The sequence below is a fragment of the Lutzomyia longipalpis genome, chromosome 1 (genome assembly GCF_024334085.1).
Source record: "Lutzomyia longipalpis isolate SR_M1_2022 chromosome 1, ASM2433408v1".
NCBI lineage: Eukaryota > Metazoa > Arthropoda > Insecta > Diptera > Psychodidae > Lutzomyia > Lutzomyia longipalpis.
The window spans coordinates 50,618,204-50,644,789 of NC_074707.1; the positions used below are offsets into that span (position 1 = coordinate 50,618,204).

Genomic DNA, 26,586 nt, shown 5'->3' on the forward strand with positions numbered 1-26,586 from the left:
TATTTTCAAATATTCTGAATAAGAAAATTCGAATAATTAAAAGTCTTTTTTTAATTTCACAAAAATATATTATTGATTAATTCAGAATAATATGGATACAAAAGATTATTCATAAATAATCTGAATATGTAGCTGATAAAATTTTCATCATAATTCGAATCTTGGAATTATTCCACAATAATTCCAATAAAATCCGAATTATTGATTTTTTTTTAATTCCAAAAAAATACAACCCTTGAAAAATTAATTCAATTGAATAAATATAAGGATTTTTATGAATTATGTGTCTCTCAAGAGTTGTGAGATCGTTGTTTTTAAAATAAAGCTCAATCCACAAATATATAAAAATCAGAAAAGATTTTAATGCTTTAGAATTTGATGCTTTTAATTTTTTCTTTATCTTTCTATTTATCAAAAAATCATTTTTGAAGTCTTCTTGATGCCATTTCCAGGGATATTTGAACAACACTTTCACAGAAATTTTCTAAAGCTTCTTTGCTCAAGTTTTTTACTTTGGGGCCTTAAGAAAATAAAAGAAAAGAATGGAATATTATTTTAGGGGCAATATGTGGGTTGAGGAATAAATTTGTGAAATCCAAATTAATTTTCACTGTTTGTTTAGTCCAAATTGGCGATCAAATAGAAGGAAAATTTGTTGATTTTGTTGATCTACCAACTCCTACACATGAAATTTATCTTATTCTCAATCTTTTTGTACACACACACACATTTTTCTAATATAATTTCTGTTGGATTTTTTTTGGTACCTCTTCCTCACGCAAAATCTCGGATATGTTACCTACCCAGAGGTGAAAGCAAAGAAACAAAAAAAAACATCTGCAGAGTCCATGAAAGGAGAAATGAGAGGAAAATTGGCCCAGAGGGAAATTTACTTTTGGACGGGAGAAATATCATATTCCATTTTGTGTGTGGTGTATGTCTTTATTGGTTCAACTGTGTGCATGCGGTGAAAGAGAGTGGAATACACAAAATAAAAGAAGCCACACGAGGCAAAAATCACATGTTGATTTCAGATGCAGGCAGCTTTACAATTTCCTCTCTCTCTCTCCCTCGTGCGCTTTGAGCTTTTCACCCTTGAGCAAGAAACTTTCCTGTGAGATGCATATAAATTGATGATATACCCACTTGTAGATATTCCAAAGCACAAAACAAAATTGAATTACTAAAACCTATAATTCTATTCACTGACCCATACATAAACTAGGGAAATTGCTTTGCAACCATACAAGATACTCCAAGCTGCGTGGAGTTTGTTTACATGTTCATGTCTATTTGGCTTTTCCCCACGAAATAAAAATAAAATATCAATTTCTATCGCCCTGAGCGAATGGGAAACTCTGGGAATTGTATTTGGAAAACTTTCGCTTCGGACGCTTTGTGGGGTGGACCTTCTTTAAATCCCCTGAGATGGTTACATTTTAGTGCGAGAGATGAGATGGTTCTCTCCACGTGGGACACCGGGCAATTAATTGCCCAAAACAATAACATGAACCTTGGATTATGCAGCATAAAGGGAAACTATGTGACCGTGGTGATCAAATAAATTCCATGCGAAGCTTTTTTTCGGCAACAAAAGCTCTCTCTCTCTCTTTCTGTTGTGTCCTGGAATTTGTATCATTCGCAATCCCCGCAAGCTTTATGTTGAACATTCTGCCACGTGGAGAGGCAGAGGATAAATTGAAGCTCATGTATGTATACGGATACGTGTGATTTAAATGATGGAACTGAATTGAGCATCAGACGAGAAAAATTTTGTATTATTTCTCATGAATTTGGGGATTAAGCAGGAGGGAGGAATTTCTCTATTAATTCTGGGGATGATTTAATAAATTAATATATTTTCAATACCAAGAAATCTTTCAAAATATTTTAATGTTTTTTTTAGCAAAATTCTTTCTGAGAAGAAAACTTTAATAAGAGCTCTAAAAGTTACCTTCTTCAGACACATGAGGATAACACATTGTTCACATGCAAAGACATTCCCTGAAGATTACACTAAAAGATTCACATAAGGGTGATTTTCAGTTTGCAAAATCAATCTCGGAGAAAGATATGAAAAGCTCTATAAAGAAGTATATCCGAGGGAAAGCTATAAAATGCATTCATTTGAATAGTTTTGATACTAAAATTAAATGCAATTTAAATTCTTTCAATTTTATTCGTTAAATTCATTCAAACTTTCTTGCTACTTTTACGATTTGAAACAAATTAGACTTTCTCTCTCTCTTCTTTTCCATCTTTTTCAACGATAAAATGTAAATCTTGTGGAATTAATCTCTCTCTATCTCTTTTTTTTAGTTCTTGAAATAAAACTTTTAATCCTGGAATTTATTAAATTTATTCAATAAATTTTCAAGGAGTGTGGGGACTTCAGGGTATGACCGCGAAAAAGGGCACTAAAAGGGTAAAAATTGTGCGTGGGTGAGAAAATTGAGTAAAAGTTGCGTAATTAGTAAATTATTTCACATGAATGAATTTAATTGTTTATGGCTCTGTGAGACGGGCTCCATCAATCAAACTCCTTCACCATAAAACCGCTCTTCCTTCGTATATAGAATATCCAAAATCATAAAGTTCCAAACTATTTTTCCATTATAACTTTTTCTCCCATTCTCACACACATTGAGCGGGAAAATCGCGCACTATTCCACCGGAAGGCGATGTCACGACGTTGGCGAGATGGCAGATAGAGGATTTTTCTGCACGGTGGCTATGTAGATTGCATTCCATCTCGCCGGAGGGTGGTAAAAGGAGATGTAAACGCGAAAAATTTCACTATATCGTCACTCATTCTCACACGAACATCAATAAAAGCTCCCAATGACAAGCATTCTGCTGGTGGAAAGCTCATTAAAAGTGGCACGACTGCAAGCACTAGACCATATCTTCCGCCATACAGCATGGATGGATTTTGCAGTAACATGAAGAGAGGAAAATTATGCAAGTATTTGACCTTCTCTTGAGGTTCACCTTTTGCACAAAAACGGGAGGATGCACCTCCCGGTGAAATGTAATGAATACCGCATCAGGACACGTACCGGATATACAGCTTGCGATTTACATTCATATCCCCAAAGCTTTTCTATATATACATTAACAAAACCCATACTGGAGCGCTGTATGTTTATTGTGGGGTACATATAGAGATAATTTTATACTACACCATCTCATAGTTATGACCGTCATCATCATCTTTCTATATAATCACAATTCTGTGTTATATATTTTCTACTATTATGTGCATATTTTAGTGCACATGCATTTATAACAAACATTCTTAATGGCTTTCTTTTGTACGTAATATATGAAAACTTGTGAAAACTTCATTATTCATAAAGCGATAAATCCTATAAAAAGCTCTTTTCAACTAAAAAGCTTCCACTTCGTTCTTTGAAACATATTTAGTTTCCTAATGTATGTTGCTTGGAATTTATTTTGAAGCTTTTTTTTCTCTTCTCTAACTTTCTCTGAAGAGATTTATATTGAATTTTTTGTTGAAAAATTGAAATTCTGAAAAATTTCCTTTGAATGTACGTTGAAAAGCACATAATTTAGCTACCTCTAAATTGGATTATTTATATTCCATTTAAAAGCTTATGAATAAATAAATTTGATTGACAGTTTGGAGCTTTTTTAAGCTGTGAAAGAGCACCTGCATTATGAAAAGCTCAAGCTTGATATTTTTTCTATTAAATATAAAAGATTTTTTGAGTAAATTATATTACAAAATCAATACTAATGAATAAAATTGACATAATCAAAAAAATATTGAGAAATCTCATCAATTGGAGAAACTGTTCCGCAAATTTTCCTTTCATGCTCTCTGCATTCCTTGGCATAAAATACTTCCGGAGAAAATTCTTTCTCAACAATTTCTAGAGAAGGAAAATTGTATTGTATATTTTTTCTTCAATTTTCCTTCATGAGAGATTATTTATGAAAAGTGAATTTACGACAAAAAAAAAGAATGAAAACAATGTGAAAACTTTTAGGTTTGGCAGTGCTCATGAAAGACTCAATAAAATTTAAAAACTTAAAATATAGAAAATTGTTAAATTCTTCCCTGCAATCCTGCCTGCAACTCTCTAACTAATATAACTTAATTCCTTTTGAAGGGTAGTTTATTTTGATTACATCTACTTTGCTAATTTTTAAAGTATGATGAGACACATATCTACTGTGGAGCTTTTTTTTTTTAATGAAATCTCTCATGGAAGCTTTTTTCCCTCTCATCGTAATGTCCCACCTTCCGTGTGTGTGTAGGGTGATGAATTAAAAATTCAATTCTCAAATGGTTGCCAGCTTCCTCATACATATGGATGCCATGCTGGGTAGTATGAGGGTGGAGGGTGAATGTTTGAAATGAAAAGAGTAATTAAAAAAGATCCACATTGGACTGCTCACCCCTTTAATCAATACACGAGGACTGACTGGGCTACATTTCAATCGGGGTTGGACAGTGCAAATTGTACGGTGAGAAATTAAATTGCTTACATAGGGAATTTCTCTCGCAAATATTTCATTCACTTTCCCTCACCCATTTTCCCTCGATCATGGGAGGGAGGTAAACGTTGAGAGGGTGGTGGTGGGAAATGATGTGCCGAGTGACGAGGTAGTGGTAAAGAGGAAAATGCAAAATGAATGGTCTTTCCCGCAGAATTGTTGGAGCTTTTCTCTCTCTGTGCCACAAACATTGGCAACAGGAGAGGTGGGTATCAGTTTGAAAATTATTGCAATACTGTGTATATAATGGAATTGTTTTTTTTAGTAAATCATGAAAATTGAATACAGTGAAAATGATTTAAGAGTGGTTTTATATGAGTAATTATATCCCAACGACGAGGGATTGAGGTTGGTGTGAGCTTTTATTCCATTCACTGAATATATGATGAATTATTTTGCACTCTACACGAGGGAGACTTTGTCGCACCATCGTGTATATTGTACAACACCCCTTTGTGGGGGTGGTCTGACGCTACGACTTTAAAGGGACCACGCGTCACATAATCTGAAATTTGCATATATGTGTGTACGGAGAAGAGGGATTAGGAAGTTCTCACACTCCATTTCCTCCATCAATTTCCCTGCCAAACTGGGATGTTTTTCCTGTACGGGGAAAACTTCTATTCTGAGGGGGTGGTGTCTATATATTTTTCTCACTAATATAGAGACGCATTGTAGGCATTCAAGTTTAAACTTTTAGCGTGCGCCACACCGCCAACATAAATTGCTGCACATGAAACGGCGTCAGATGTCAGAAAGCTCTCTCCATCCACCCCCACCCATGGTTCTTTCAGGACAAAAGAGGCTTTTTATTCACTACATCGGCACTTCCTTCAAACACCCTTCAACCCCTATAAATATTAAATTTAATAATTCCACAAGAGCCACTCTTGTACCGGTGCTATGTCGCTAAATATTGCCATTTATGTCACACACCTTTTGCGTCTTCTACTCCACGTGAGCGACAGGGTGTGGGGGAAATGATGAACACAACGAAAAATTTTATAAGCTCACCCACTTTTTTGGGGATGGGGAGGATGCTATGTTTTTTTTCTTTTTTTCTCTCTGTGCTTTGTGGGCGTGTTGTCAAGTTTTAAACACCTTGTTCTGGCGCCTCCACATGATGTACAAAATTCGACAAAGAAGCAAAAATGGAGGCGCCTGGTCGTTAGATATTCTTTGTTTAATTTAAAACATTTAATTAATAAATTACTGGAAATTGTTATTTGAGAGATAAACAGATTTAAGGGACAAAATTATGCATTTTTTATTAGGCCCTAAAATGGCGTTTTTTTTTAAATAAATAAAAAAAGAAAATGTTTCATTGTACTCGGCGCCTCCACTTGACTATTATTTAGATAAGAAATTGAGCCTTTAAATTAAAGCTTCTGAATATGTCTTTATAAATATTTATTGCACACAAACTATTTATTTTGCAATCCCATTAATTTAAACAGAGTACTAACTTAAAAAATATCTTGCTGTGAATATTTGTCTGTTGCACTGCAAGAGATTAATTAATCCATTCAATCTCCAAGCTTTTCTTGGTATTATCAAATATTTATCAACTCATGTGCGACACTGAATTCAATTAGAAATTCAATTTATTGAAGATCAATAAGAAAACTAAACAATAATATGTGCTGATTGCATTGATCTTGAGAATAATGGAATGCCAACAATGGTTTAGGTAAATTAATTTATGTTTTAACATGAAATTTAGCAAAAGCATTGTTGTAGCATAATTATCAATTTCTGCCCAATTTGTGCAATATTGTGGTATTCATTGGAAAGACATTCTATTGAAGATTCAAATCCAACGCAGACCCTTGAAGCAATTTCTTGTTAAAATTTATTCTATTGACAACATTATTCTATATAGCTTCTAAGATATAGGGGAGTTAGCATGATAAATCATCCATTAAATCAGAAATTGTCGTCTCGTAAGAATAAGAAATTCAATGGTTTTTACGACAATTGCTCCCTCATATACGGGTGAAGTATCGAATTTTTATGTTTGAATGCAACATAATTTTTCAATTTTCCCCCCAAAATTTACCTTCACAAAAAAAACTCGAATGTGAATGAATATTCTCTTGAATGTCCCTCCTGAAAAATCGATGTGTGTTTTACCCCCTTTAGGAGAGACATCATGCGAAAATTTACCCCATTTGGTGTGCCCAAAAAGTACACAATGCTGTGTATAAATAATTTCAAGGCAATGTCTCACCCAAAAATCTCTTATCCATGCAAATTTATTCGTGTATGTGACGCTTGTCGCCAAAAATTTGTATTGTCTTCCGCTTTTGAATTGCTTGGGCCTTGCCTCTCAACCCCATTTTGGCATGGGGTTGGTGAGGGGAAAAAAAAGATTGTATACACACTGAATTATTTCTTGCAATTTTCACCGACTCTCTATCTCCCTGGTGGGAAGACGAAAGCGCACCCATGTGTATTATGCTGAATAAATATGCTCCAAATATGAGACGATGTTATTCATTGTGGTGCGGGGAAATTTCGTTCGCGATATGTGCATATTTTACAATTTTTGTAGACTCCTCCGCGGGGGCAATATATTCAATATTTTCCACGATTTTGGGCAATTTTCACCAAGAGCCAGATGGCTTCTTAAGCCCAGATGATTCACGGCGGGAAGTGGGGTGATATACCCACGCATATGTACACGCATAGCTTGACAAAAAAAAAGTGTCCCTTCTATGCTATCGTCTCTTTTTTTTGCGAAAGCTCTAAAATTGTGTCGCATCCACCTGACTGATTTCCTGCGGAATTCCACCAGATAATCTACTTTTGGTCTCCACAATTAGGTTTATCGCATTCCAAAAAAGCCCTTATTCGTTTTTTTTTCATTCCCTTTCGCACCGCCCCTGCACAGGGTGTGTACCTTTTTTCCATCCTCAGCTGGTAGGGGGAAGAGCGAAAGGAAAAAAAAAAGTATGGGCAGCATGGAAAATAAAGAATGAGATGGAGAGAGAATCAGAGAGAAAATCCTATGGGAAAAATTAACATAATCCTGGAAGCAATTTCTTTTATTAATAGACCCTTCTTCGCGTTTTTGAAAAGCTTTTTTTCTGCGGAGGGAGTCGCTTTTAAAATTGATTGAGAGGAATTTTATATGCGGAAATGCCAGTCTCACGTGAAATGATCAATTTTCCAAAACATGAGATTTCTCTCCCACCCATATGAGGAGCAATTTCAAATATTGACGCAATTTTTTTCTACTTCCCTCAAACTCATACCGAATGTTGTTACACGAAATAACCATCATTTTTCAATAAAAAAAAAGAATTCCACCATCTCTTACCAAATTTTCTTTCATTTTCTCTTTTAAGGCTTTTTATTTTCTACGAATGGAATTTTAGTTAATATTTATTCATTTCTGTGTAATTACTAAACATTGAAAATTAGAGAAAATCCTTTGAAAATTAGGCTGTGAATAAAATTCATTTTTGACCCGATTCCCATTTGATGAAGAGAATTTAAAAAGTGGAAAATTGTTAGATAAGAAACTTCAAAAATTTATTTCATAAATACAAATTATTTTTTGATATAATTCCTAAAACGAAATAAATGAAATATTTTCTAAGCTTTCTAAGCATCGTGGAAGCATCCTATTCTCATGAAAAAAAAACATTGAAAATTAATTTCAAATATATTCCAATTCATATTAAAGAAAGAACTTTCCATTGTCTGTGAAATTATATAGAAAAATGCCAACGAAAAGATATAATTTTTCTTTCAAACCTTCACATGGAAACTTTCAGAAAAAAAACTAAATTAATCAAATTATTATTTATCATCCCAAAACTTTTAAACTAAATTTATATTTTTTTAGTATTATACCCTGTATTAAACTTAAAACGCGCTTTATTTAAAATTCCTCTCTATGATATGAGAATATATCTCATAAATTATCCCTATATTATCTATATAGAGCTTTCAGTGAGTTTTCAAACAAAACTTTATATTGTTTGATAAAAGTTTCTTGGATACACAGGAAAAACAATTTGACTACCAATAACATTTCTCTTGCGTTCAGAAAACAAGAAAAAGAAACTTTTAATATAATATAAAATAAATAAAAGATGACAAGAAAATTAGTTTTTATTATTATTAAAAGTTTTATCCAATTTCGAAATAAATTGGAATTATTGAATGAATTTTCTCGAGTAATCCACAAAGGTAATTAGAAATTGAGATTAGTTATTAAAGTACATGTGGGCCTGGGGTGCAGTGGATAGAGCGCTTGAGTGCGCATCCAAAGGTCGCCGGTTCGAATACAGAACCCGGCAACGCGCCCCATCCGCCAACGTGCAATTAGATCACGTTGACCGGTTGGATCAGGAGATTGATACACTCCTATCCGTAAAATGGTCCACACGTGGTAGTATCTAGCAAGGCAGCCCACTACTTCTCCGCAAGGAGAACAACAACATCATATAGGGCGGCCGGCCCTGTTCCTATATGGGACGTAGCGCCAAAATATTATTTATTAAAGTACATATATTTCACGAGGAAAGCTTTCACTGAGCTTTGAAGCAATTTTTTCATTACAGTACTTGTTTTCTTTTCTTCTCATCTTTAATTTCTATTATTTTTCTATTAATCAATGAAAAAAAAAATAAGGAGAATATATTAATATTAATAATATAAAATATTCCCTTCATTATGTAATTATGTGTATTTTACCCTAAAATTCTTCAAACAATTTACCGATATTTTCAGCTTGTCTTGCTGTCTAATGTAGCGAGAAATATATGAAAATTTGTTCTCTTTAACACCCAAAAATCTTCCTGCCTGACACAAAAAATGGTCCATTTAAGGGGTTTTCCCTTCTTATTCTCTTGTGTTCTAGTTTCCCGCTTTCATCCACCATAAAGTCCATTCCCTGTGGCGTGTGGAGTTGGGGCGGTTGGAAAAAAGGGCAAAATCAGTGGAAATTTATTGAAATTTTCATCACAAGCACCCCTCCCCTCCTGTCTAATTTTCCCTGTGTAAGATATATATAGGGATTGAAAAGGGAGGAGATAGAAAAGATGTCATTACCACAAATTTTAATTTTGAATTTCTCCACCATGGCTTTCCTTGAGAGAGTGAGAGGAGATATAATACTTTTGGGGAGAGTATCCTTAATCTGCATGCTAAGCAAGTGGAATACTTTATCGTGTACTTCCAGTGGATTTAATTAAATTATTCTCCGCCAGAATGTGGCAAAAGGACGCGCGTAGCACTTGAAAGAAGGGATGTTTATGGAATAAACAAGTGTCACATTGAGATTTGCCGCCCGACAGCATGCAAAAGAAATCTCAGATAGGATAAATATTTTGAGACAAAATAAAAATATTTTACTGCAGATCCACCCCGTACTTATACCCACTTTTTATGTCTTCTCCATTTTGCCAGATACATACATATCTCTGATATACAACCCCGACAGTGTTTACACTCAAAATACAACGTTTGGAGGGTTTTTGGTGTGAAATTTGGGGCTTTTTTTGCGGGGCGAGGGCATCACTTTTTGGTTATTTTTCTTCATGCGGCATGTCTAGCGTGTCTCTTGTACAAAAAAAAAGCTTCTTCTCTGTACCATTTGCCATCTGACTTGTATTCGAGGGGGCGGGAGTTGTAATGAAAATTCTTCAACCGTTGCGGGAACGTTGGGAAAGTGTGAAAACACTTTGCCATCCATCTGTATTTGCGGGCACGAGGGTGGCGGTGAAAGTGAAGAAATTCACTCGCCGTATCAGTTTATCAATTTAACACTGAAGAATTTAATTAGCACCATCGGAGAAAATATTTTATGTGTTTATAAAGTGTTGATGGTGTGGAATACAAGATGGTGTACGATATATACATAAATTGGGTTCAGACTAATTGGCGTAAATTAAATTTTATACTTCCAATTAATTCAAGTTTGATTCGATAGACATTTTCAATTTTCAGCATTTTCCATCGCTTACCCAGCCACACATACACACAACGCAAATATATATAAACATTCCCCCAAACACTTGTCCTTTTCCCACCCCCACCTCCATCCAACTCACCCACACTTATCTAGCCTGAAGTTTTCCTTCAAGAGCGACATTGATAAATTATGGGAATTCTCACCAGAGGCAAATAATTTTATAATTACATAATGTACAACACGTAACAATATATAGTTATTCTCTCAGGGATGCGATGCATGAACTATGCGAAGATGATGTTGATAGAAACATTTTTGATATTGTTTCGCAAAATTCCATTATCAAAGACACTATTTTGCTGAGAAACTATTATGTATCGCAATTCTCTTATGCCTCTTGGGTAAATTTTGCAAACATATTTTCCTGGAAAAGGGAAATTATTCCATTTGAAATATTTTTCTAAAAAAAAACTTTTATTTGTTTCTAATTAAAAAAATATATTTAATAGTGTTTTCAGTAAATTAAATATTTATTTAATTTTTTTTTTACTTTTTAATCTGAAAGTCAATTTATATTCGAAAAACTTCTGATTCTAGTTTTAGAATGACATTGATTTTTCAATTAAGTGCAATTGAATTTGCATTTTAATGTCATTTACTTTCGTTTAAATGAGAATGATAAAAAAGCTTCAACTCAATAAAGAACTTTCAGCTTTTTATACAGAACTTTCAGAGCAAAATGAGTTTCCCAAAAAATCTTATTAGAGCTTTAATCTGAAACTTTCGATTTTTTTTTATCATTTCATGTCAATTCTAACCAGAATACTAAAAAAGCAACAAAAGAAATCAATTTGAAAATAAAGAGAGAGAGAAATTTGAAAGAAGTATTTGATTTAAAGACAGTCTTTGGGGGTTTTCTTCTCATTTTTCCGCCTGCGCTTTTAAAAATCACCCCCATCCCCTCCCTAACTCTCAGCACAATCCCCAAAACTCAAAGTAAACATACACGAGATGCCTATATTTAGCAATACACCCACAGCACTAACAAAAAAAATGTACAAAAAAAAGCAGAAGAGCAAAACAAGGAAAAAGACTAAAACGCGCCATGTTCGCGTGCAAGTTTGAAATCCTTCCTCTTTGCATTTTTGAAGGGAACGTTGAGTAAAAAAAAAAAGTTGAAAGTTGTCAACTGTCGATTCCGCATGGTTTGAGCGGATTTTTCGGTTTCTTCATTTGCCTTCCGCGTGTGACTTTTTGCAACAAACACCCGTCACCCCGTCAAAGTTATTTTTTTCGTTCTCTTTTATCCTTCTGATAACTTTTCAAGTATGAACTTTCATGACTTTTCCCACCAAACACTGTAAGTGCGGAGTGTTAGAAAAATAGCAAGAAAATGTTCTCTTCGTAATAGAAAATGCAGAGATTTTGTGACAATTTAAGTCCTTTGGAAATTATGTTTTCTTTTAAAAAAGAAAAATAACAGCTAAAGTAAAGCTTTTCTTCTAAAGCACGACATTCAGGGATTTTCATACGTTTTAGTGGGAGAAAAAAAAAGAAATTCCTCAAGAAGAAAAAAATGGAGATTTAGAGGGAAAAATATGTTGGACAGATGGTCCCATTGAATAGTGCTCACAGCATGACAGCCGACCCAGAAGCTAATCTCATTGGAAAATGGACTATACAGGGATTGAGGATGAAAATTTCCATGTGTGTACGTATCTGAGACGATAAATCAAAATGCTATTTGACCATTTTATATGCCATTTATGCCATGAAGAAAGTAAAAGGGATACACACTGAATCCTCCTTCTTTTAGGGTGCCTCCTACACCTTCTTTCTCTCTCCTACCCTAGAGGGGATTCCTTAAGTAATGTGTGGTCCCCATTCTGCCATCTCCGCAAGCCTCGTTGTAATCATTAAACACTCCCAAACCACCCCTCTCCTTCTTCGTTTATTCCATTTTCACACAAGAAAAGCTCAAAGGGGCAGAATAGTAGGATATTTTTAGTTAAGAAGAGCTTTTTTGGAGCTTTTGCTTGTACATAATCTATCAATTTTTTGATGATAATTTTTTTGAGCTTTCCAGTAGCCCCTGTTCAAGTTTCACAGAAACCTAAAGCTTTGTTAAAAAATTATAAAAAAAAAAACATTCATAAAGAAATATTTCAAAATTCCTTCTAATCCATTAAATATCATAAGAAACGAAAGAAAACTTCCCTTTCAGAATTTTCCATCAAAAATTTAAAAAAAAAATCATTATATTTACGTACTTAGTCGCCCCTTTGGCTCTAAAGCAAGACTAACGAAGGAAAACCCGACGAGACTTTTGGCATTGTATGTCTGTACTTAATCAGGAAGCTCACAGTTAAACGAAAAAAAGTTTCTCTTGACTTTTTACCCCCGAAAAATCCCCCCGAGTTTTTCACCCCATTTTTCCCTCCAACTCACTACATAATACTTTTCCTTTACTCCCAACTTCCTTCCTCACTCCCGTATCACCCCGTAAGCATCCCAAAAGAGGAGCCGCATATCCAAATGGTAACAACCCCTGCATGAAGAATAGCCAGATAATGGAGTCCTTGGGATGGGGTGGGAATTTGAATTTTTATTGCATGATCTCTTGTGGAAATTGAAGATTTAGAGGAGTTCGCTCATTTGACATGTTAGGCAGCATCAGAGGAATCAATTTGGGAAACTTCTCTTTCTCTCTCTCTCTCTCACTCTGTGTCGCCCCTTCTTTGATTTCCAAATCAAGTCACTCAAGTACATAATCCCACAAAATGCGGAAGACGACGAGAAATTTCTCACTAATAAGAAGCCATGGTGCAGACATGCGAGAAGTCAGTGAAATTTCCTTTTACCCCGCCGTGACAGAGAAAACTTGCGGGAAAAGTGCACGAAATGCCATTTGAAGGCGCATGGGGGTGGGGGTGGAAGGTTATATAGCTGGGGCAATAAGAGATGAAGAATAGTGATGTCGCCAAAAATGTTAAGGCTTCCAAGAAGTGTATGTATGTGTGTGTGGAAAGTGGAAAAAAAGTTTAAGAGCGATTTATTCAATTCACTCCCCATTGTTGAGGTCAGAACCCATATATAGGGGCCGTCCCCCCATTTGCTGATTTTAGTTCGACCTACATAATAATAAAAGAAACTTGAATGCTGTAAAGTGAAACTCATTCTCCTTTTTTTTTCTTCTTCCTCCTCTTTCTTTTTCAGCTAAGTGAAGATCTTGGCTATGTGCTGTACTCCGCCCTTGGGTCCTTCTACATACCAAGCTGTATTATGGTGTTTGTGTATATTAGGATATATTTTGCTGCAAAACGGAGAGCCAGACGAGGCATCAAGAAACCACCGAGGAAGTCAGCCACCAATGAACAGGTAAAGGATTATCCATTCTTTAAATTTTTAATCAAAGATAAGAAGTATTAGTTGGTGTTCCACTTCGTGGCCAACACCAAGTATTTGAGCTTATGCTACTTGATGGGGCTTTAAGTTTAATGAATTTTGTGAACTTTTGTATTGAACTTTGTAGATTTTGATTTCTTTTTTATTTTTTTTTGTGAAGAATAAAGAAAGAATTTGGCCCAGAATATTCAACAATAAAAATTTTCTTTCTAAGTGCTTAAGAATTATTTATTATTATAATTTTTGTTTGCGACATTTTCTAATCTATTTCCAAACAATTTAGGAATTTTTCTAACGATTGATAAATTCCACATTTAATTTCTAACGTTAGGTGAGTGCTATCTTTTTGCTATTTCTAGGTGACAAGCTTCACGACCAGTCCATGTAAAGCAGGGACACGTCCAATGCCCTCAGTGCCTAGTACAGCGCCCAATACACCCCAACAAATGCAGCCGGCCCCGCCAAAGTTGGAACCGTCGATTTCAACGATCGACGCCCGCACAAATCCGGCTGCTGCCCCAGCCGCCATGTCCATCCCCGTTGTCACGTGTGACTTTGCCTCGGATGTTTCCACGAGCGAAGCGTGCGACACAGTGGATCCAAACTACGGCAAAGACACACTGAAAGTTAGCACGATCGTGACGACGCATTCACCGATGATTCGCCCATCGAGCAACGGCACCACGACGTCCAATGACTTGGCGTCCCCAACGACAGCGGGACGATGTAGGGCTTTGTCCGTTGGCATCGATACGGACATGGTCAGCGAATTCGATCCATCGAGCTCAGACTCGGGCGTGGTGAGTAGATGTGCTGTTGTAAAACCGCTTAAGTTGAAACTTTGTCAACCAATTTTTGGGAAAAAGCACCATCGCAAGAAAAATCCTCCCAAAAACACCATTGCCATGCACAAACCATCCGTGGGGGTGATGGAGCTCGAACCGGCCATACCGAAGCTGCAGAAGCAGCGTGATCCGGAGAAGGAGAAGCGACGTATTGCGCGGAAGAAGGAGAAACGCGCCACATTGATCCTTGGACTGATTATGGGGAGCTTTATTGCATGCTGGCTACCCTTTTTCTTCCTCTACATCCTAACGCCACTCTGCACAAAGTGCCAAATACCCGAGTCCGCCTTTGCCATTGCCTTCTGGCTTGGCTACATGAACTCCGCCCTCAATCCCGCCATTTACACCATCTTCAACAAGGACTTCCGGCGCGCCTTTCGACGTATCCTCTTCAAGTGATGTTTGGCGTACGTGTGCTGCTACCGTTGCGTCCACAGGAGCATCGAAAAGGCTACCGAGCGGGCAATGGGCAGTGCACCAATGGGCTACGGTGGCTACCTAAGTCGTCGCTAGCCCCCCTTCCCAACGCTTTGCCGCACAAGGACCCCACTTCGGACACATATGGCTGTAGGTGCTAGGGCTTACGAATTCGTCAAATTCTATACAAAATTTTGGGTGTGTGTTTGCGAATTTTGTGTGTGATAGACCAATGAAAATAATAAATAAAACACGGTATGATTGTTCTCTAGAATAAATAATTCTAAATGAAAAAAAAAAACACTACAGCAATAACTAAAAAAAATTTTAAAAAAAATCATGTTGAGTTGTATCAGAGACATATGAATTAATCAAGTTGAATAGAAAAAAAATGTAGGCACCAATTAATTAATAAAGAAAACATAGTAAAAGAAAATCCCAAATAGCTCCTACCTTAGATAAAAAAAAAAAGATGTTTAATTAACAACCTAAATTATATAGAAAGGTATACCACAAAAACTTATATACAAAAATGGTTTCCATATTTTAGAGAAGGAAGAAGCAGATGAAGAAAAAAAACCTCTCTTATCAGTGTTTATCGAAGTCTATTTAAATGTTATGGTAATTCATAGCCAAAAGAAAAGTGAAAAGAGATTATAGAGAAGTATTACTCTAGAGAGTAATATTATAAAAAAAAAAAACGAAAAAGTACATAATAAAGAAAAATATTTGCATATTGAAAAAATATTGATGTGTAGGCTATAAAATTTCGAATAGATGACACGACTTTTGTTGCCACCTTTTTTATGGATTCATCTATTTGTACAATATCTCAAATCTTTTGAAAATGTTCCAATGTAGAATATATATCTTACGTCGTCATGATTTTTATTTATTTTTTTCTGTACATACAGACATGTAAGAAAAGAAAGAAAAAAACTTGTACATTTTAAAGCTCATCTTCCAGAGTGTGTTGAAAAAAAAACTAATAAATTGATAGATAAGAAGAAATAGGATAGTATAGGGATATAAAAAAGGTATATAGGTAAATTTGAAGAAAAAAAATACTGCTATCTGTGTTCAGATAGGTTAGATTGGGGGAAAAAAAGAAAATGAAAATGGTGTGTAAAAGGGGTTTTGAAAGCAAATTTGTAACAACAATGACATAAATTCTGTGATAATTTCAAACAAAAAAAAATGAAAGAAATCTTGTACATAGCATCTCATCAACTATATAGCAAACCACTCAACTTTCTCAACGTCCTTCCATTTTCTGTTGGCAGTGTTTGTGTGTGAAAGAACATCAAGTTTGGGACATTTTTCTGACTTTACTTCTGACTTGCTTTTCTTAATATTTTCCTCTTTTTCTATATAATATATATTTTCTTTATCAAAAACCCCTGCGGATGATTTTGTGGGGAAAATTTTAGAATAATAATTCTTCTTGTGAAAAATCAAACAAAAATGCACAAGTCTTGCTATCACAAGTGGATGGTAGTTTTTCTCATGAGAGGGAATGTCTCTGGCAGTGGGAAAAAGTCCCAAACTTTGAATCAACCCCACCCCTCCTTTCTTGCGTCCTTGAATGAAACTCTCTTCTGTACACGTTGCCCAACTTATCCCAAAGTCGATTTACAATGGACCCCCCTTATGGAATGAGAATTCTTCTTCTGCCAACAGCTCCAGGCTATAAGATTGTGCAAAACTAATTTCACAACATATATTTTCTTAGGATAATTTAGGTAAAAGAAATGGGATAGAATTCATTTTGATATGAAATCGCATATCGCAGCAGAAAGTTTGAATTTTACGTTGATTTTTTTTTATTTAAATTTTAAAGCTTCAACCAAAAATATCAATTTTGCCCTCTGACCTATGAAATATTTTTGATGTAAAAAGCCCTTCAAAAATATTTTAGAAATTTTTTGGGGTTAACAAGTGTTGCCAAAAAAGGGAATATTTTTAAATATTACCTACAGTAGAAAACTAGAGGACGTCTTTTTGTATATCGATTCGTAATTAGAATTTTCACGATATCCTTGAAATAGCCACTTTGGATTTGACGAAAGCGTGATATATTGATTGATTTAACTAAAAGTAATTAATTTTTCTGTCTTATTTTACTAATTAATTGGATTAAAAAAAGTAATTAAAAAAAAGAAAATTAAATATTTATTAAAATATTTATTGCTATTATTAGGCAATAATAACCTTGATTATTAATTAAAATTATTATCAACTACACTCTTAAAAATACTCTGGTGGAATAAATAGCCCGCTGAAGTACTTCAGTCAAAATAGCCTCATTTGGCTGAAGTAATTAGCCAAAAGAGCTGGAGACTCCAGCGACATAGCTCAAAGGGCTAAAGTAATCAGCTAAAGGAGCTAGAGTACTCCAGCGACATAGCTCATAGAGCTGAAGTAATCAGCTAAAAGAGCTGGAGTACTTTAGCGACGTACCTCAAAGAGCTGAAGTAATCAGCTAAAGGAGCTGGAGTACTCCAGCGACATAGCTCAAAGGGCTAAAGTAATCAGCTAAAAGAGCTGGAGTACTCCAGCTCATTTTGCTGATTACTTCAGCTCTTTGAGGTACGTTGCTAAAGTACTCCAGCTCTTTTAGCTGATTACTTTAGCCCGTTGGCGCTGGGGAGTACTCTAGCTCCTTTAGCTGATTACTTTAGCCATTTGAGCTATGTCGCTGGAGTACTCTAGCTCTTTTAGCTGATTACTTCAGCTCTTTGAGGTACGTCGCTAAAGTACTCCAGCTCTTTTAGCTGATTACTTCAGTTCTTTGAGGTAAGTCGCTAAAGTACTCTTTTAGCTGATTACTTCAGCTCTTTGAGATATGTCGCTGGAGTACTCCAGCTCTTTTAGTTGATTACTTCAGCTCTTTGAGCTATGTCGCTGAAGTACTCTAGCTCCTTTAGCTGATTACTTTAGCCTTTTGAGCTATGTCGCTGGAGTACTCTAGTTCTATTAGCTGATTCCTTTACCCCTTTGAGCTATGTCGCTGGAGTACTCTAGCTCTTTTAGCTGATTACTTTAGCCCTTTGAACTATGTCGCTGGAGTGTTTTGGTGAAAGGAAACTTTCACTGAAGTACTCTGGTGGAAGAACTCTTTGGCTGAAGTAATCTGGTTGAAGAACTCTTACACTGAAGTAACTTTGGTGAAATAAATCTTGTACATAAGTTTTGTGGTGGAAGAAAAGTTCCACCGAAGTATTTACTTTAATTGAAAAAATCTCGCTGAATTACTTTGGCGAAAGAAATCTTCCACTGAAGTAATTTGGTGGAAAAAATCTTAGACTGGATTACTTTGGTGAAACAAATCCCTTACTGAAGTACTTTGGTGAAAGAAATAGTCCGCTGAAGTACTTTGGTGAAAGAAATGGTCCGCTGAAGTACTCTGGTGAAAGAAATGGTCCGCTGAAGTACTTTGGTGAACGAAATAGTCCGCTGAAGTACTTTGGTGAAAGAAATGGTCCGCTGAAGTACTTTGGTGAAAGAAATAGTCCACTGAAGTACTTTGGTCAAAGAAATGGTCCGCTGAAGTACTTTGGTGAAAGAAATAGTCCGCTGAAGTACTTTGGTCAAAGAAGTAGTCCACTGAAGCACTCCAGTCAATTATATTTTGACTGGAGTACTTTGGTGGAAGCTTTTGGCTGAAGTACTTCAGCGTTTTTTCATATATTTTAGCTAGAGTATTTTTAACAGTGTAAAAATAATAATTTAATTTAAGACAGATAAATTAATTACTTTTAATTGACAAAAATTGCAATGGCTTAAAGTAAACAAATTATAGAAAAACTAATCTTTCATAGAAAAATCTTCATAATGAAACTTGAAAGCTCTCCTGATAAAAATGCAAAATTCTCCTGAACAAAAAAAATCCTATCTAACAATTTTTTATATATATTTTTTTCATCTCTAGAACAGTGAGAATTTTAATGGAATTCATTAAGAAGAAATTTCTTTTTATAAATTAACCAAAAAAGGAATGGCAAGATAGGGGCAAATTAATCAGAATTATTTACTCTCAAAAAAGATTGTGAATTGAAGGGGAACAGAAAAAAGGAGAATCCTCTCAAATATTAATTCATGTTCTACAGTACACATTGAATAAATCCCTTTGTTAGAAGAAGAAGGAATTGAGTTATGTACAGAGAATTTATAACTTTTACTGCAAAAGTCTGGGTAGAAGATCAAAAGAACGTAAAATTCCTTCTAGATTGTTGACATAGGAATGTAACAAAGTCTTTTACCTATTCAGAATATTTTCTAGTTTATGCGAGTGATTTTTTTCCCGTAAATTCTCATCATATTCCACAACTAAACATTTATTTGCTCTACTATTCGTGTACTACAATCATTTTTCTGGGGGAAGAAATTGCAAATTCAAAAACATACGGGGTATGCACACAGGGTAACCAAAAAGAAGATGGCAGAAAAAGCTCACCCCAAATATTCATCTGGCGACATCGAGAGTGAGGGAGCCCACAAAAGCAAGCACCCGCATTTGAAATTACAAAATGTTGTGTATAGAGGAGGAAGGACACAGCGAGAAAATCTATGGAAATAGGTCAAAAAAAATATATACGAAGAGATTGTCTTCCAGAAGCATTAAGGGCCACGGTTTAAATTTAAAATTGTAAATTTTCCAGCGCGACAACAACAATTGTACGCAGGTGTTTCCACATTAATAATTTTGATTTCCTAAAAGCACCAAAAACAACAACAAAAAGCACCCGCCGCGGGTGTAAAGGGCACGGACTGCGGGCCAAGAATCAATTTCACGCGAAAAGGTGTGCGTCAAAGGCACTGACAAAAAAAATGTAAGCACCATGAGACAATCACACGTTGATTCCTCAAATACAAATCACCTGAAGCGGAAAATCTATTTGTACGACCCCCCACGCACTCTTGCACGTTTCACCTCATATACGGTGTCGCATTGTACGATGGAGGGAAATTCTTCTCATGTTAGTTTGGCGCAGACACACACGTACCATTTGAAGATTCCCAACATGTGCCATCTCCTTTGCTTTAATGGCATTTTATATGCTCACTATATGGAGGTGCGTCCTCTCACCACGCCAACTTTCACCCAGCATCCACTCAAATGCTAACTTATGTGCTCCACTTGTGACAGAGTTGATGCCAAATATAGATTTGAGATTTTTTTTAATAAAAAAATAATTTTTCAATTTTCTGTTAGAAATATTTATGACTAGCGAGGAGATCAGGGATGATGGACCAAATTGAAACCTTTTTGCTTGCCTTTTAGGGTTGGAATTTCTCATTGTTCTTTAAAGAATCGAATCAATGGATTCGGTTTAGAATGGTAAAGTTTAATTGCTAGAATACCTATATATCACTGTTAAAAAGAACTATAAGAATTATTCGGAATAATAATTACAAAGGGTTTGTTGTTTAAAAAACAAAAATATTCGCCAGATAAACACCCCTTATAAAAATGTTTTAAAAACCCCTTAAAAATAAAATAAGAGAGTAAATCTCTAATCTTGAATTTTTCTCTCTCAAGCATCAATTGCAACTCCGCTACTGGATATCTCTGCTCGTTTTCTCCCACTTCCTTTCAATCCTATTGAGGTACTATATTAAATTTCCGCAATTCATACACCACATTTCGAGGCAAAAAAAAAAACAAATTTCTCACCACGAGCAAGAATTGCTCGTCTATCCACCGAATACATACAAAAACGGAAGAAGAAGGGGGGTGTTGTACACTGCGAAGAAGAATAAAAAAAAACTTTACACAACGAAGAATGGTGCTATTGAATATTTCGCCCGGTTATCACTGATATCTGTCTTTTGGATCTCGGCGCCGACAGATAGTATGCAAATTTATCAACATGTGATTGTCTCCATACTCCCAACTTATTTTTTCTTCTTTCCCACCACAAACCAAACCCACCCACCCACAACCCATTGGTCCCCTGCGTATAGAGAAATTTCATTTCACATACCGAGATATGTTGTGCGTGTAAAATTTATAGCTAACACATAAGGAAAAATATATTGTAGGAAGTAATATATATGCGATGAGAGAAATTTTGGGAGGGGAGAAAGAAGAAGAAGAAAATGTCGATAACTCACTTGAAAGTCATTTCATTCAATAAGACAATCCTGGAGCCCGATTGTCTCGTTGAATTCAAATTTATAATAGAGTTAAGTCATGTAAAATAATGTAGTCACTTTCAGATATATTATCTTGTGTGTATAAATATTCACCAGAAATATATAGCTCGTAATAAAATTGATACATCTCATAATGATTCATGAAGGTCCTAGTTCTTAAGGGTGCAGAGCCATTCTCAAAATTAATTATAGAGCATGATAATATTAATGGAGAAAGTTGGGCGATATTGATTTAAGCGATGTGAATTTGAGAAAGATATAAATTGTATGAGGAGAATTTTGTCAGCGTCTCTTCTAACTTGGTACTATTTAAGTGTGAAAATTTTATTAATTAATATATTCTCATGAAATGGAATAGTGTATAAAGAAGAAAATTGATCAAGTCTGTAAAAAATGTAAGATATATGAAGGAAAAGAATAAAAATTGAATTGAATTTAAAAATCTACCAAGATAATTTATTCTCTTCTTCTTTTCCATTTCTTTGGCCGAGTTCCTTTCTGCATATCTTCAGTGCTGCAATTATCCTAAAAGGCACTATAAAATTGACATTTAGACCATGCATGAGAAACGTTTAAGAATATCGAAAGTTTCTGAAGTTTGTGATGATTTTTGGTGAATTTTCTTCAATTTTTTCTGCGACGTAAACTCAACACTTCTTCCTCAAAGAACATATCAAATGGATAAATGTGAGATAAAAGCATTTTAATTTGCCATTTTTAGAACATAAAATGCCATGCGGATAGTCTTTTGAAATGATTCAGAGGAAATATGTATGTGACAAAAAGAATGTCGTCACTGCGGAACCAAACATATAATAAGAAAAGAGCCAAACATGTAAACGCTGCGTAATCCTCCGTGGCCAAATTGAAGTCCAAGGGGTAAGTATCTGGCAAATATTTTATGAATATTTTTTCCAGTTATTCCGGACTAACATTTATATTTATGATTCTATAAGTAAAATTGGTTAAAGAAGTGTTTGAACCTTTAGAATCTCTTTTTTTAGTGATTAAAAGATTCCTTTTTGCACATCAGACTTAAGTTTCATTCAAATAACATTTTTTGACAGAGTAAATTTGTGAATATATTTGCTGGTTTTCAGATTCAATCGCTATGTACCTATATGTATATCTAGTGCTTCAATCGCATTATGTGAGCTTTATCCAATTTATTTTCTGCGTCCCATTTGTTTTCTAATCACCCAAAATATTCTAAGTAGAATTTATTCCGAATATTTTTTATACAGTTAAAGACCCCCCCCATCTTGAGAGAACTCAAACCCCCCTCAAGCTGTGAGTACAAAACAAAAAAAAAACACACGAGAAGAAAAGAAAAGATTGGCACTGCAAGACTTTGTGTCTTCTGGAGCATCCCACCGAGTAATTCTCATTGGTGTGATATTTGTGCTTTTCTGCAAATGTTTCTTCCTTTTTACTTATATATAGATTTTCAGACACTGTCTCGTGTTCGTCTTTTTTTTTTCTCTCTCTTGGTTCCCTCTACTCTGCCTTGAATGGTGCTTTTAAACACATCGCCCCAGACATATTAATGTCTCATCAAATTTCCATTTTACGATATACAACCGAATGAATGAGCGTGAGTGCTGCAGAGGACCAGAAAAAAGTAGGTATGTCGGAGGGGGGAAAAAGCTTTTCAAGCAGCAAAACAACGTTGCGGAGCTTTTTTTGCGTGCCTAATGCCCTCACACCCACTTCCACACAATTCTCCGACATAGTGCTTCCGTGTGTTTCCTCGAGAATCAATCTCAATGGTGTTCACACGAGAAATCGATCATATAAGAGGTTGATGACTAGCACTGCTAAAGCACAATGAAGACATTTTAATTTCAAAGTTTTAATTTTTTCAACCAAAAGCTTAAGTGAAGAATTTTTAAAGATTTGGCTGTAAATTTAATATTACCAAAAGCCCTTTTAATAGATAATATTGAGCAAGTCCATTGCTTTAATATGTACATAAATTTAATCAATTACCATCAATTAAACATCCCCATTACTCAGCACATTCCTGCTATGAGTAATTATTTCATACCTTTGCCGTGTTGTATGGCCTTTGAAGAGGAACGCTAATTTAACATAATTCATATTTTGTTAATCCATTTTTAATAAAGCTCTGCCACATAAATCAAGGTATTCCCTGCTCTCACGTCAATTTCCTCTTATTAATTAATTTTATTAATTAGTCACAGTCGAAATGTTTTAATTGAATTTTTGGAGCGAATTTCGCTCAAATACTGAAACTCTTTGCTTTTGAGAGAGATACATAAAGCTCTCACAGTGAGATATCTCAAATATCCTTGACCTTACCTTAGTTTAAGGTATTTCATAAGCAAGAAAAGTAAAAGGGGTGGAAAATGCAAAAAAGGATATAGGAGGAATCTCTTCAAGAAGAAAAAATGAAGCAGAGAAAAAAAGGATTGTGGGGATGATGACGGAGAGAAAAAAGCAAGAAGGGGATCGATTGGCGCTATTACGGACTCCCTCTAAACTCCATATGTGTGCGGAAGGAGGTCACTGGGAATACCTTCGATATGTTGGGATTTTTCTGGCAATGTACGCGCCTTTTTTTTGTTCGGCTTCCGCTCCTTTTATGTAAATAAACACCCATGAATGTTTTGCACCACAAAATACGGGTTAGCAATTTCAAGGGAAAATGACTTGGAGATATTAGTAAAAGTTTGACAGGAAATCGACTTTTTATTTATGTATACCATGCAAAGTCTCCCACAAGAGCCTTTTACTTTTCCCTCATCCCCTCGAAAAGCTTTCTTTTTTTTTCCATCATCCACTTTTCTCAACCAGTTGTGGGTGCGAAAGCTCTTTCTGCTGGGGTAAAAAAAAAGTGAACTTCAAGTGGGGATCGTGACAAAAAAATGTGTGAGAAGTTTTTGAAGAGTTGCAACAGACAAGGATTTTTATCTCTCATGAATTTTTTTCACCCTCCCTTTTGGTTTTTCAACTTCCACACTTTGTGGACTTTTGGATAAGTTTATAAAGGGAAAACAAATTCAGGAAAGAAGATGGATTTTGAATTTGTTCTTGCGAAATTAGTTTGAGAAATTCAAGAGTTTGAGGAAACTTTTAGCGATTTTGGTTGTTTTTATTTCTATCTCATTACCATGTTTTGGAAGCTTTTAATCGATGAATTATTTAAGTATTTAATTTATATATATATTTATATATTTTTTATTAAAATAATTCAGCAAATAAACATATTAAATCACAAAATCCCCGCACAATGGATGAATCCAAGTGAAGGAATTCAATTACAGGGGTTGAGTGAGGAAGGCCACGAAGTACGTCAATATATTGGATTATTATCAACGTAAATCACAATTTCTCTTTTTTTTTTATCACCTACCCGACTTTCTTCGCAACAAATTTGATGTCATCCAGAGGGTCCGTAATGGCACAAAATCACCCTCAATTGCTATGAAGGTGATTTGATTGTATTTTACGCAAGAAATCTCTTCTTGTCTCATACTTGTCACGAGGACACAGCCTCCATCATGGGGATAACTTACAATTACACTCGTGCTCCTTAATCTATAAGCCCTGGGTTGTAATTGAATTCCATGCCTCCCAGTTCTTTTCGACAGAATGCTACACACTTTCCTCCTTATTTGCCATTGGGGAAGATGAAGGAGATCCTTTACGCTGCCATGGGATGAGGGTCAGGAGGGGGGGGTGGGGAGGTTATACACAGTGAGGATTCTCTGGGGCTAAAGTTGAGACATCTCTTCCCCATTTAATCGATATTGTACCCCCAAGCGAGCACCCTCCTCAAATGACTCAGTTAATTGATATTTATATTTCCTCCCTTTACTGTCTCGCTGCCTTTTTTCTCACACTCCCATCCCCTCCCCAACACCGTACATAGCATGGAAGAGCTTTCGCAGCTTCTACGTGCTTCCACGTACATCACCAAGACGACTCTCTGGGAAATCTCCACCGACATCACTTAATTGTATCTTATTTTAGATCTCTCTCGATAGCACCCCCTCTGCACAGAAAAAAAAAATACCCAAAATTGCCGAGAAAATCCCTGCCAAGAGGGACATTTTCAAAATGGCACACAATACATTTGCTAAAAAGCAAGAGAATAGTAGACCCCACTCTTCGCCGCCAATGTCTCTGAATTATTCCAAAGCTGATGAGGTCGATTGTCTGACAACTATCACCAAATTGTATCCCTTTCAGCTTTCCTTCTGCCCCTATGAAATCCCCCTGAACACATAGACACACCCCAAAAGCACCCCCCCCCCCAATTCCACCCATATCGGTTTTTCGTTTCTTCCATGTGGCAGCGAAACTTGAGAAAAGTTGAATCCAATTTCCATAAACCACATAAATGTGTAAGTTTCTTTTTCGCCCCCACACACACACATACAGATGGCTGTTTGAGGGTGGTTTGGAAAACGGCAAGAAAATTGAATTTTGAACAGTTTTCACATGCAGGACATCGCCTCAATGTCTTCAATAGTATGCTCAACACAAGGGCGCAAAAATTCAAAGTAAAAGGGAAAATAAAAAACAGATTCATGATGCATTTTCAATTTTCATCCCAACTTTCTTCATACCAAATGGCGTTCAATCTACCAAGTTTTTTTTATCTACCCCTTACTATCGTACAAATAATGTAAATAACTTGTAATGGACTTAGGGGGAATATTCTAAAATTCAACTCTTTTGGTAGAAAGTTTTCAAAGTTCATTATCAAATTGATGAGGAAGAATTTTTTGAATGTTCTCTTATTTTCTCATTTATCTCATGAAGGTTTGGAATGGAATTGAAAAATAACTTTAAAATAAAAAAAAGGAGTTTAAAAAAATGATGTCAAAAAAATACTTTTATAAACCTTCAAAAAATATTATCAAAGCCCCAAAATGCGCCATTTTACCCCTCCCACTTGGTCACTTTTCCTCTTGGTTCTTTGAAAATAGGTAAATATATGTTATAGGTACTTTGATGGAAAAAGAAAATCTTCATTGTACACGTGTCCGTGATCCTTAGTTGTACACAAATAAAGCCCCTGAAATTCCGTTCAATCAAATCGAAAGGGAATATTTTGAAGAGAAAGCAAATGAAGGGCTTCTTTGCTCTCTCTTCTTGTTTATCGACTGTTGAGAGCTACCATTTCAGCATGGCAAACAATTCAAAGTGTTGCCGTGTGGCCCAAAAGACGATGAGGGGGGTTGGTGGTATTGCTACATGGAATATACCTTGTAAGACACGCACACAAAACACCGGAACCATCTTCAATCTTATTCCCGCCCAACCCATTTCATCCCACCT

General features: G+C 35.5%; 1 protein-coding gene across 2 annotated transcripts in view; it reads left to right on the forward strand.

Moving 5' to 3' along the window:
- Positions 1 to 15,538, forward strand: part of LOC129788181 (alpha-2 adrenergic receptor) — a 57,287-nt gene extending 41,749 nt beyond the window's left edge. The window contains exons 2-4 of one of the 2 annotated variants that reach the window (XM_055824230.1): positions 13,667 to 13,828; positions 14,215 to 14,655; positions 14,722 to 15,538. In XM_055824230.1, the coding sequence (XP_055680205.1) occupies positions 13,667 to 13,828; positions 14,215 to 14,655; positions 14,722 to 15,099 (981 nt within the window). In that variant the 3' untranslated portion in view covers positions 15,100 to 15,538. Of the gene's footprint in view, positions 1 to 13,666; positions 13,829 to 14,214 lie in introns of both variants that reach the window. The other variant, XM_055824229.1, reaches the window with a different exon arrangement.
- The last annotated feature ends 11,048 nt before the right edge of the window (positions 15,539 to 26,586 follow it).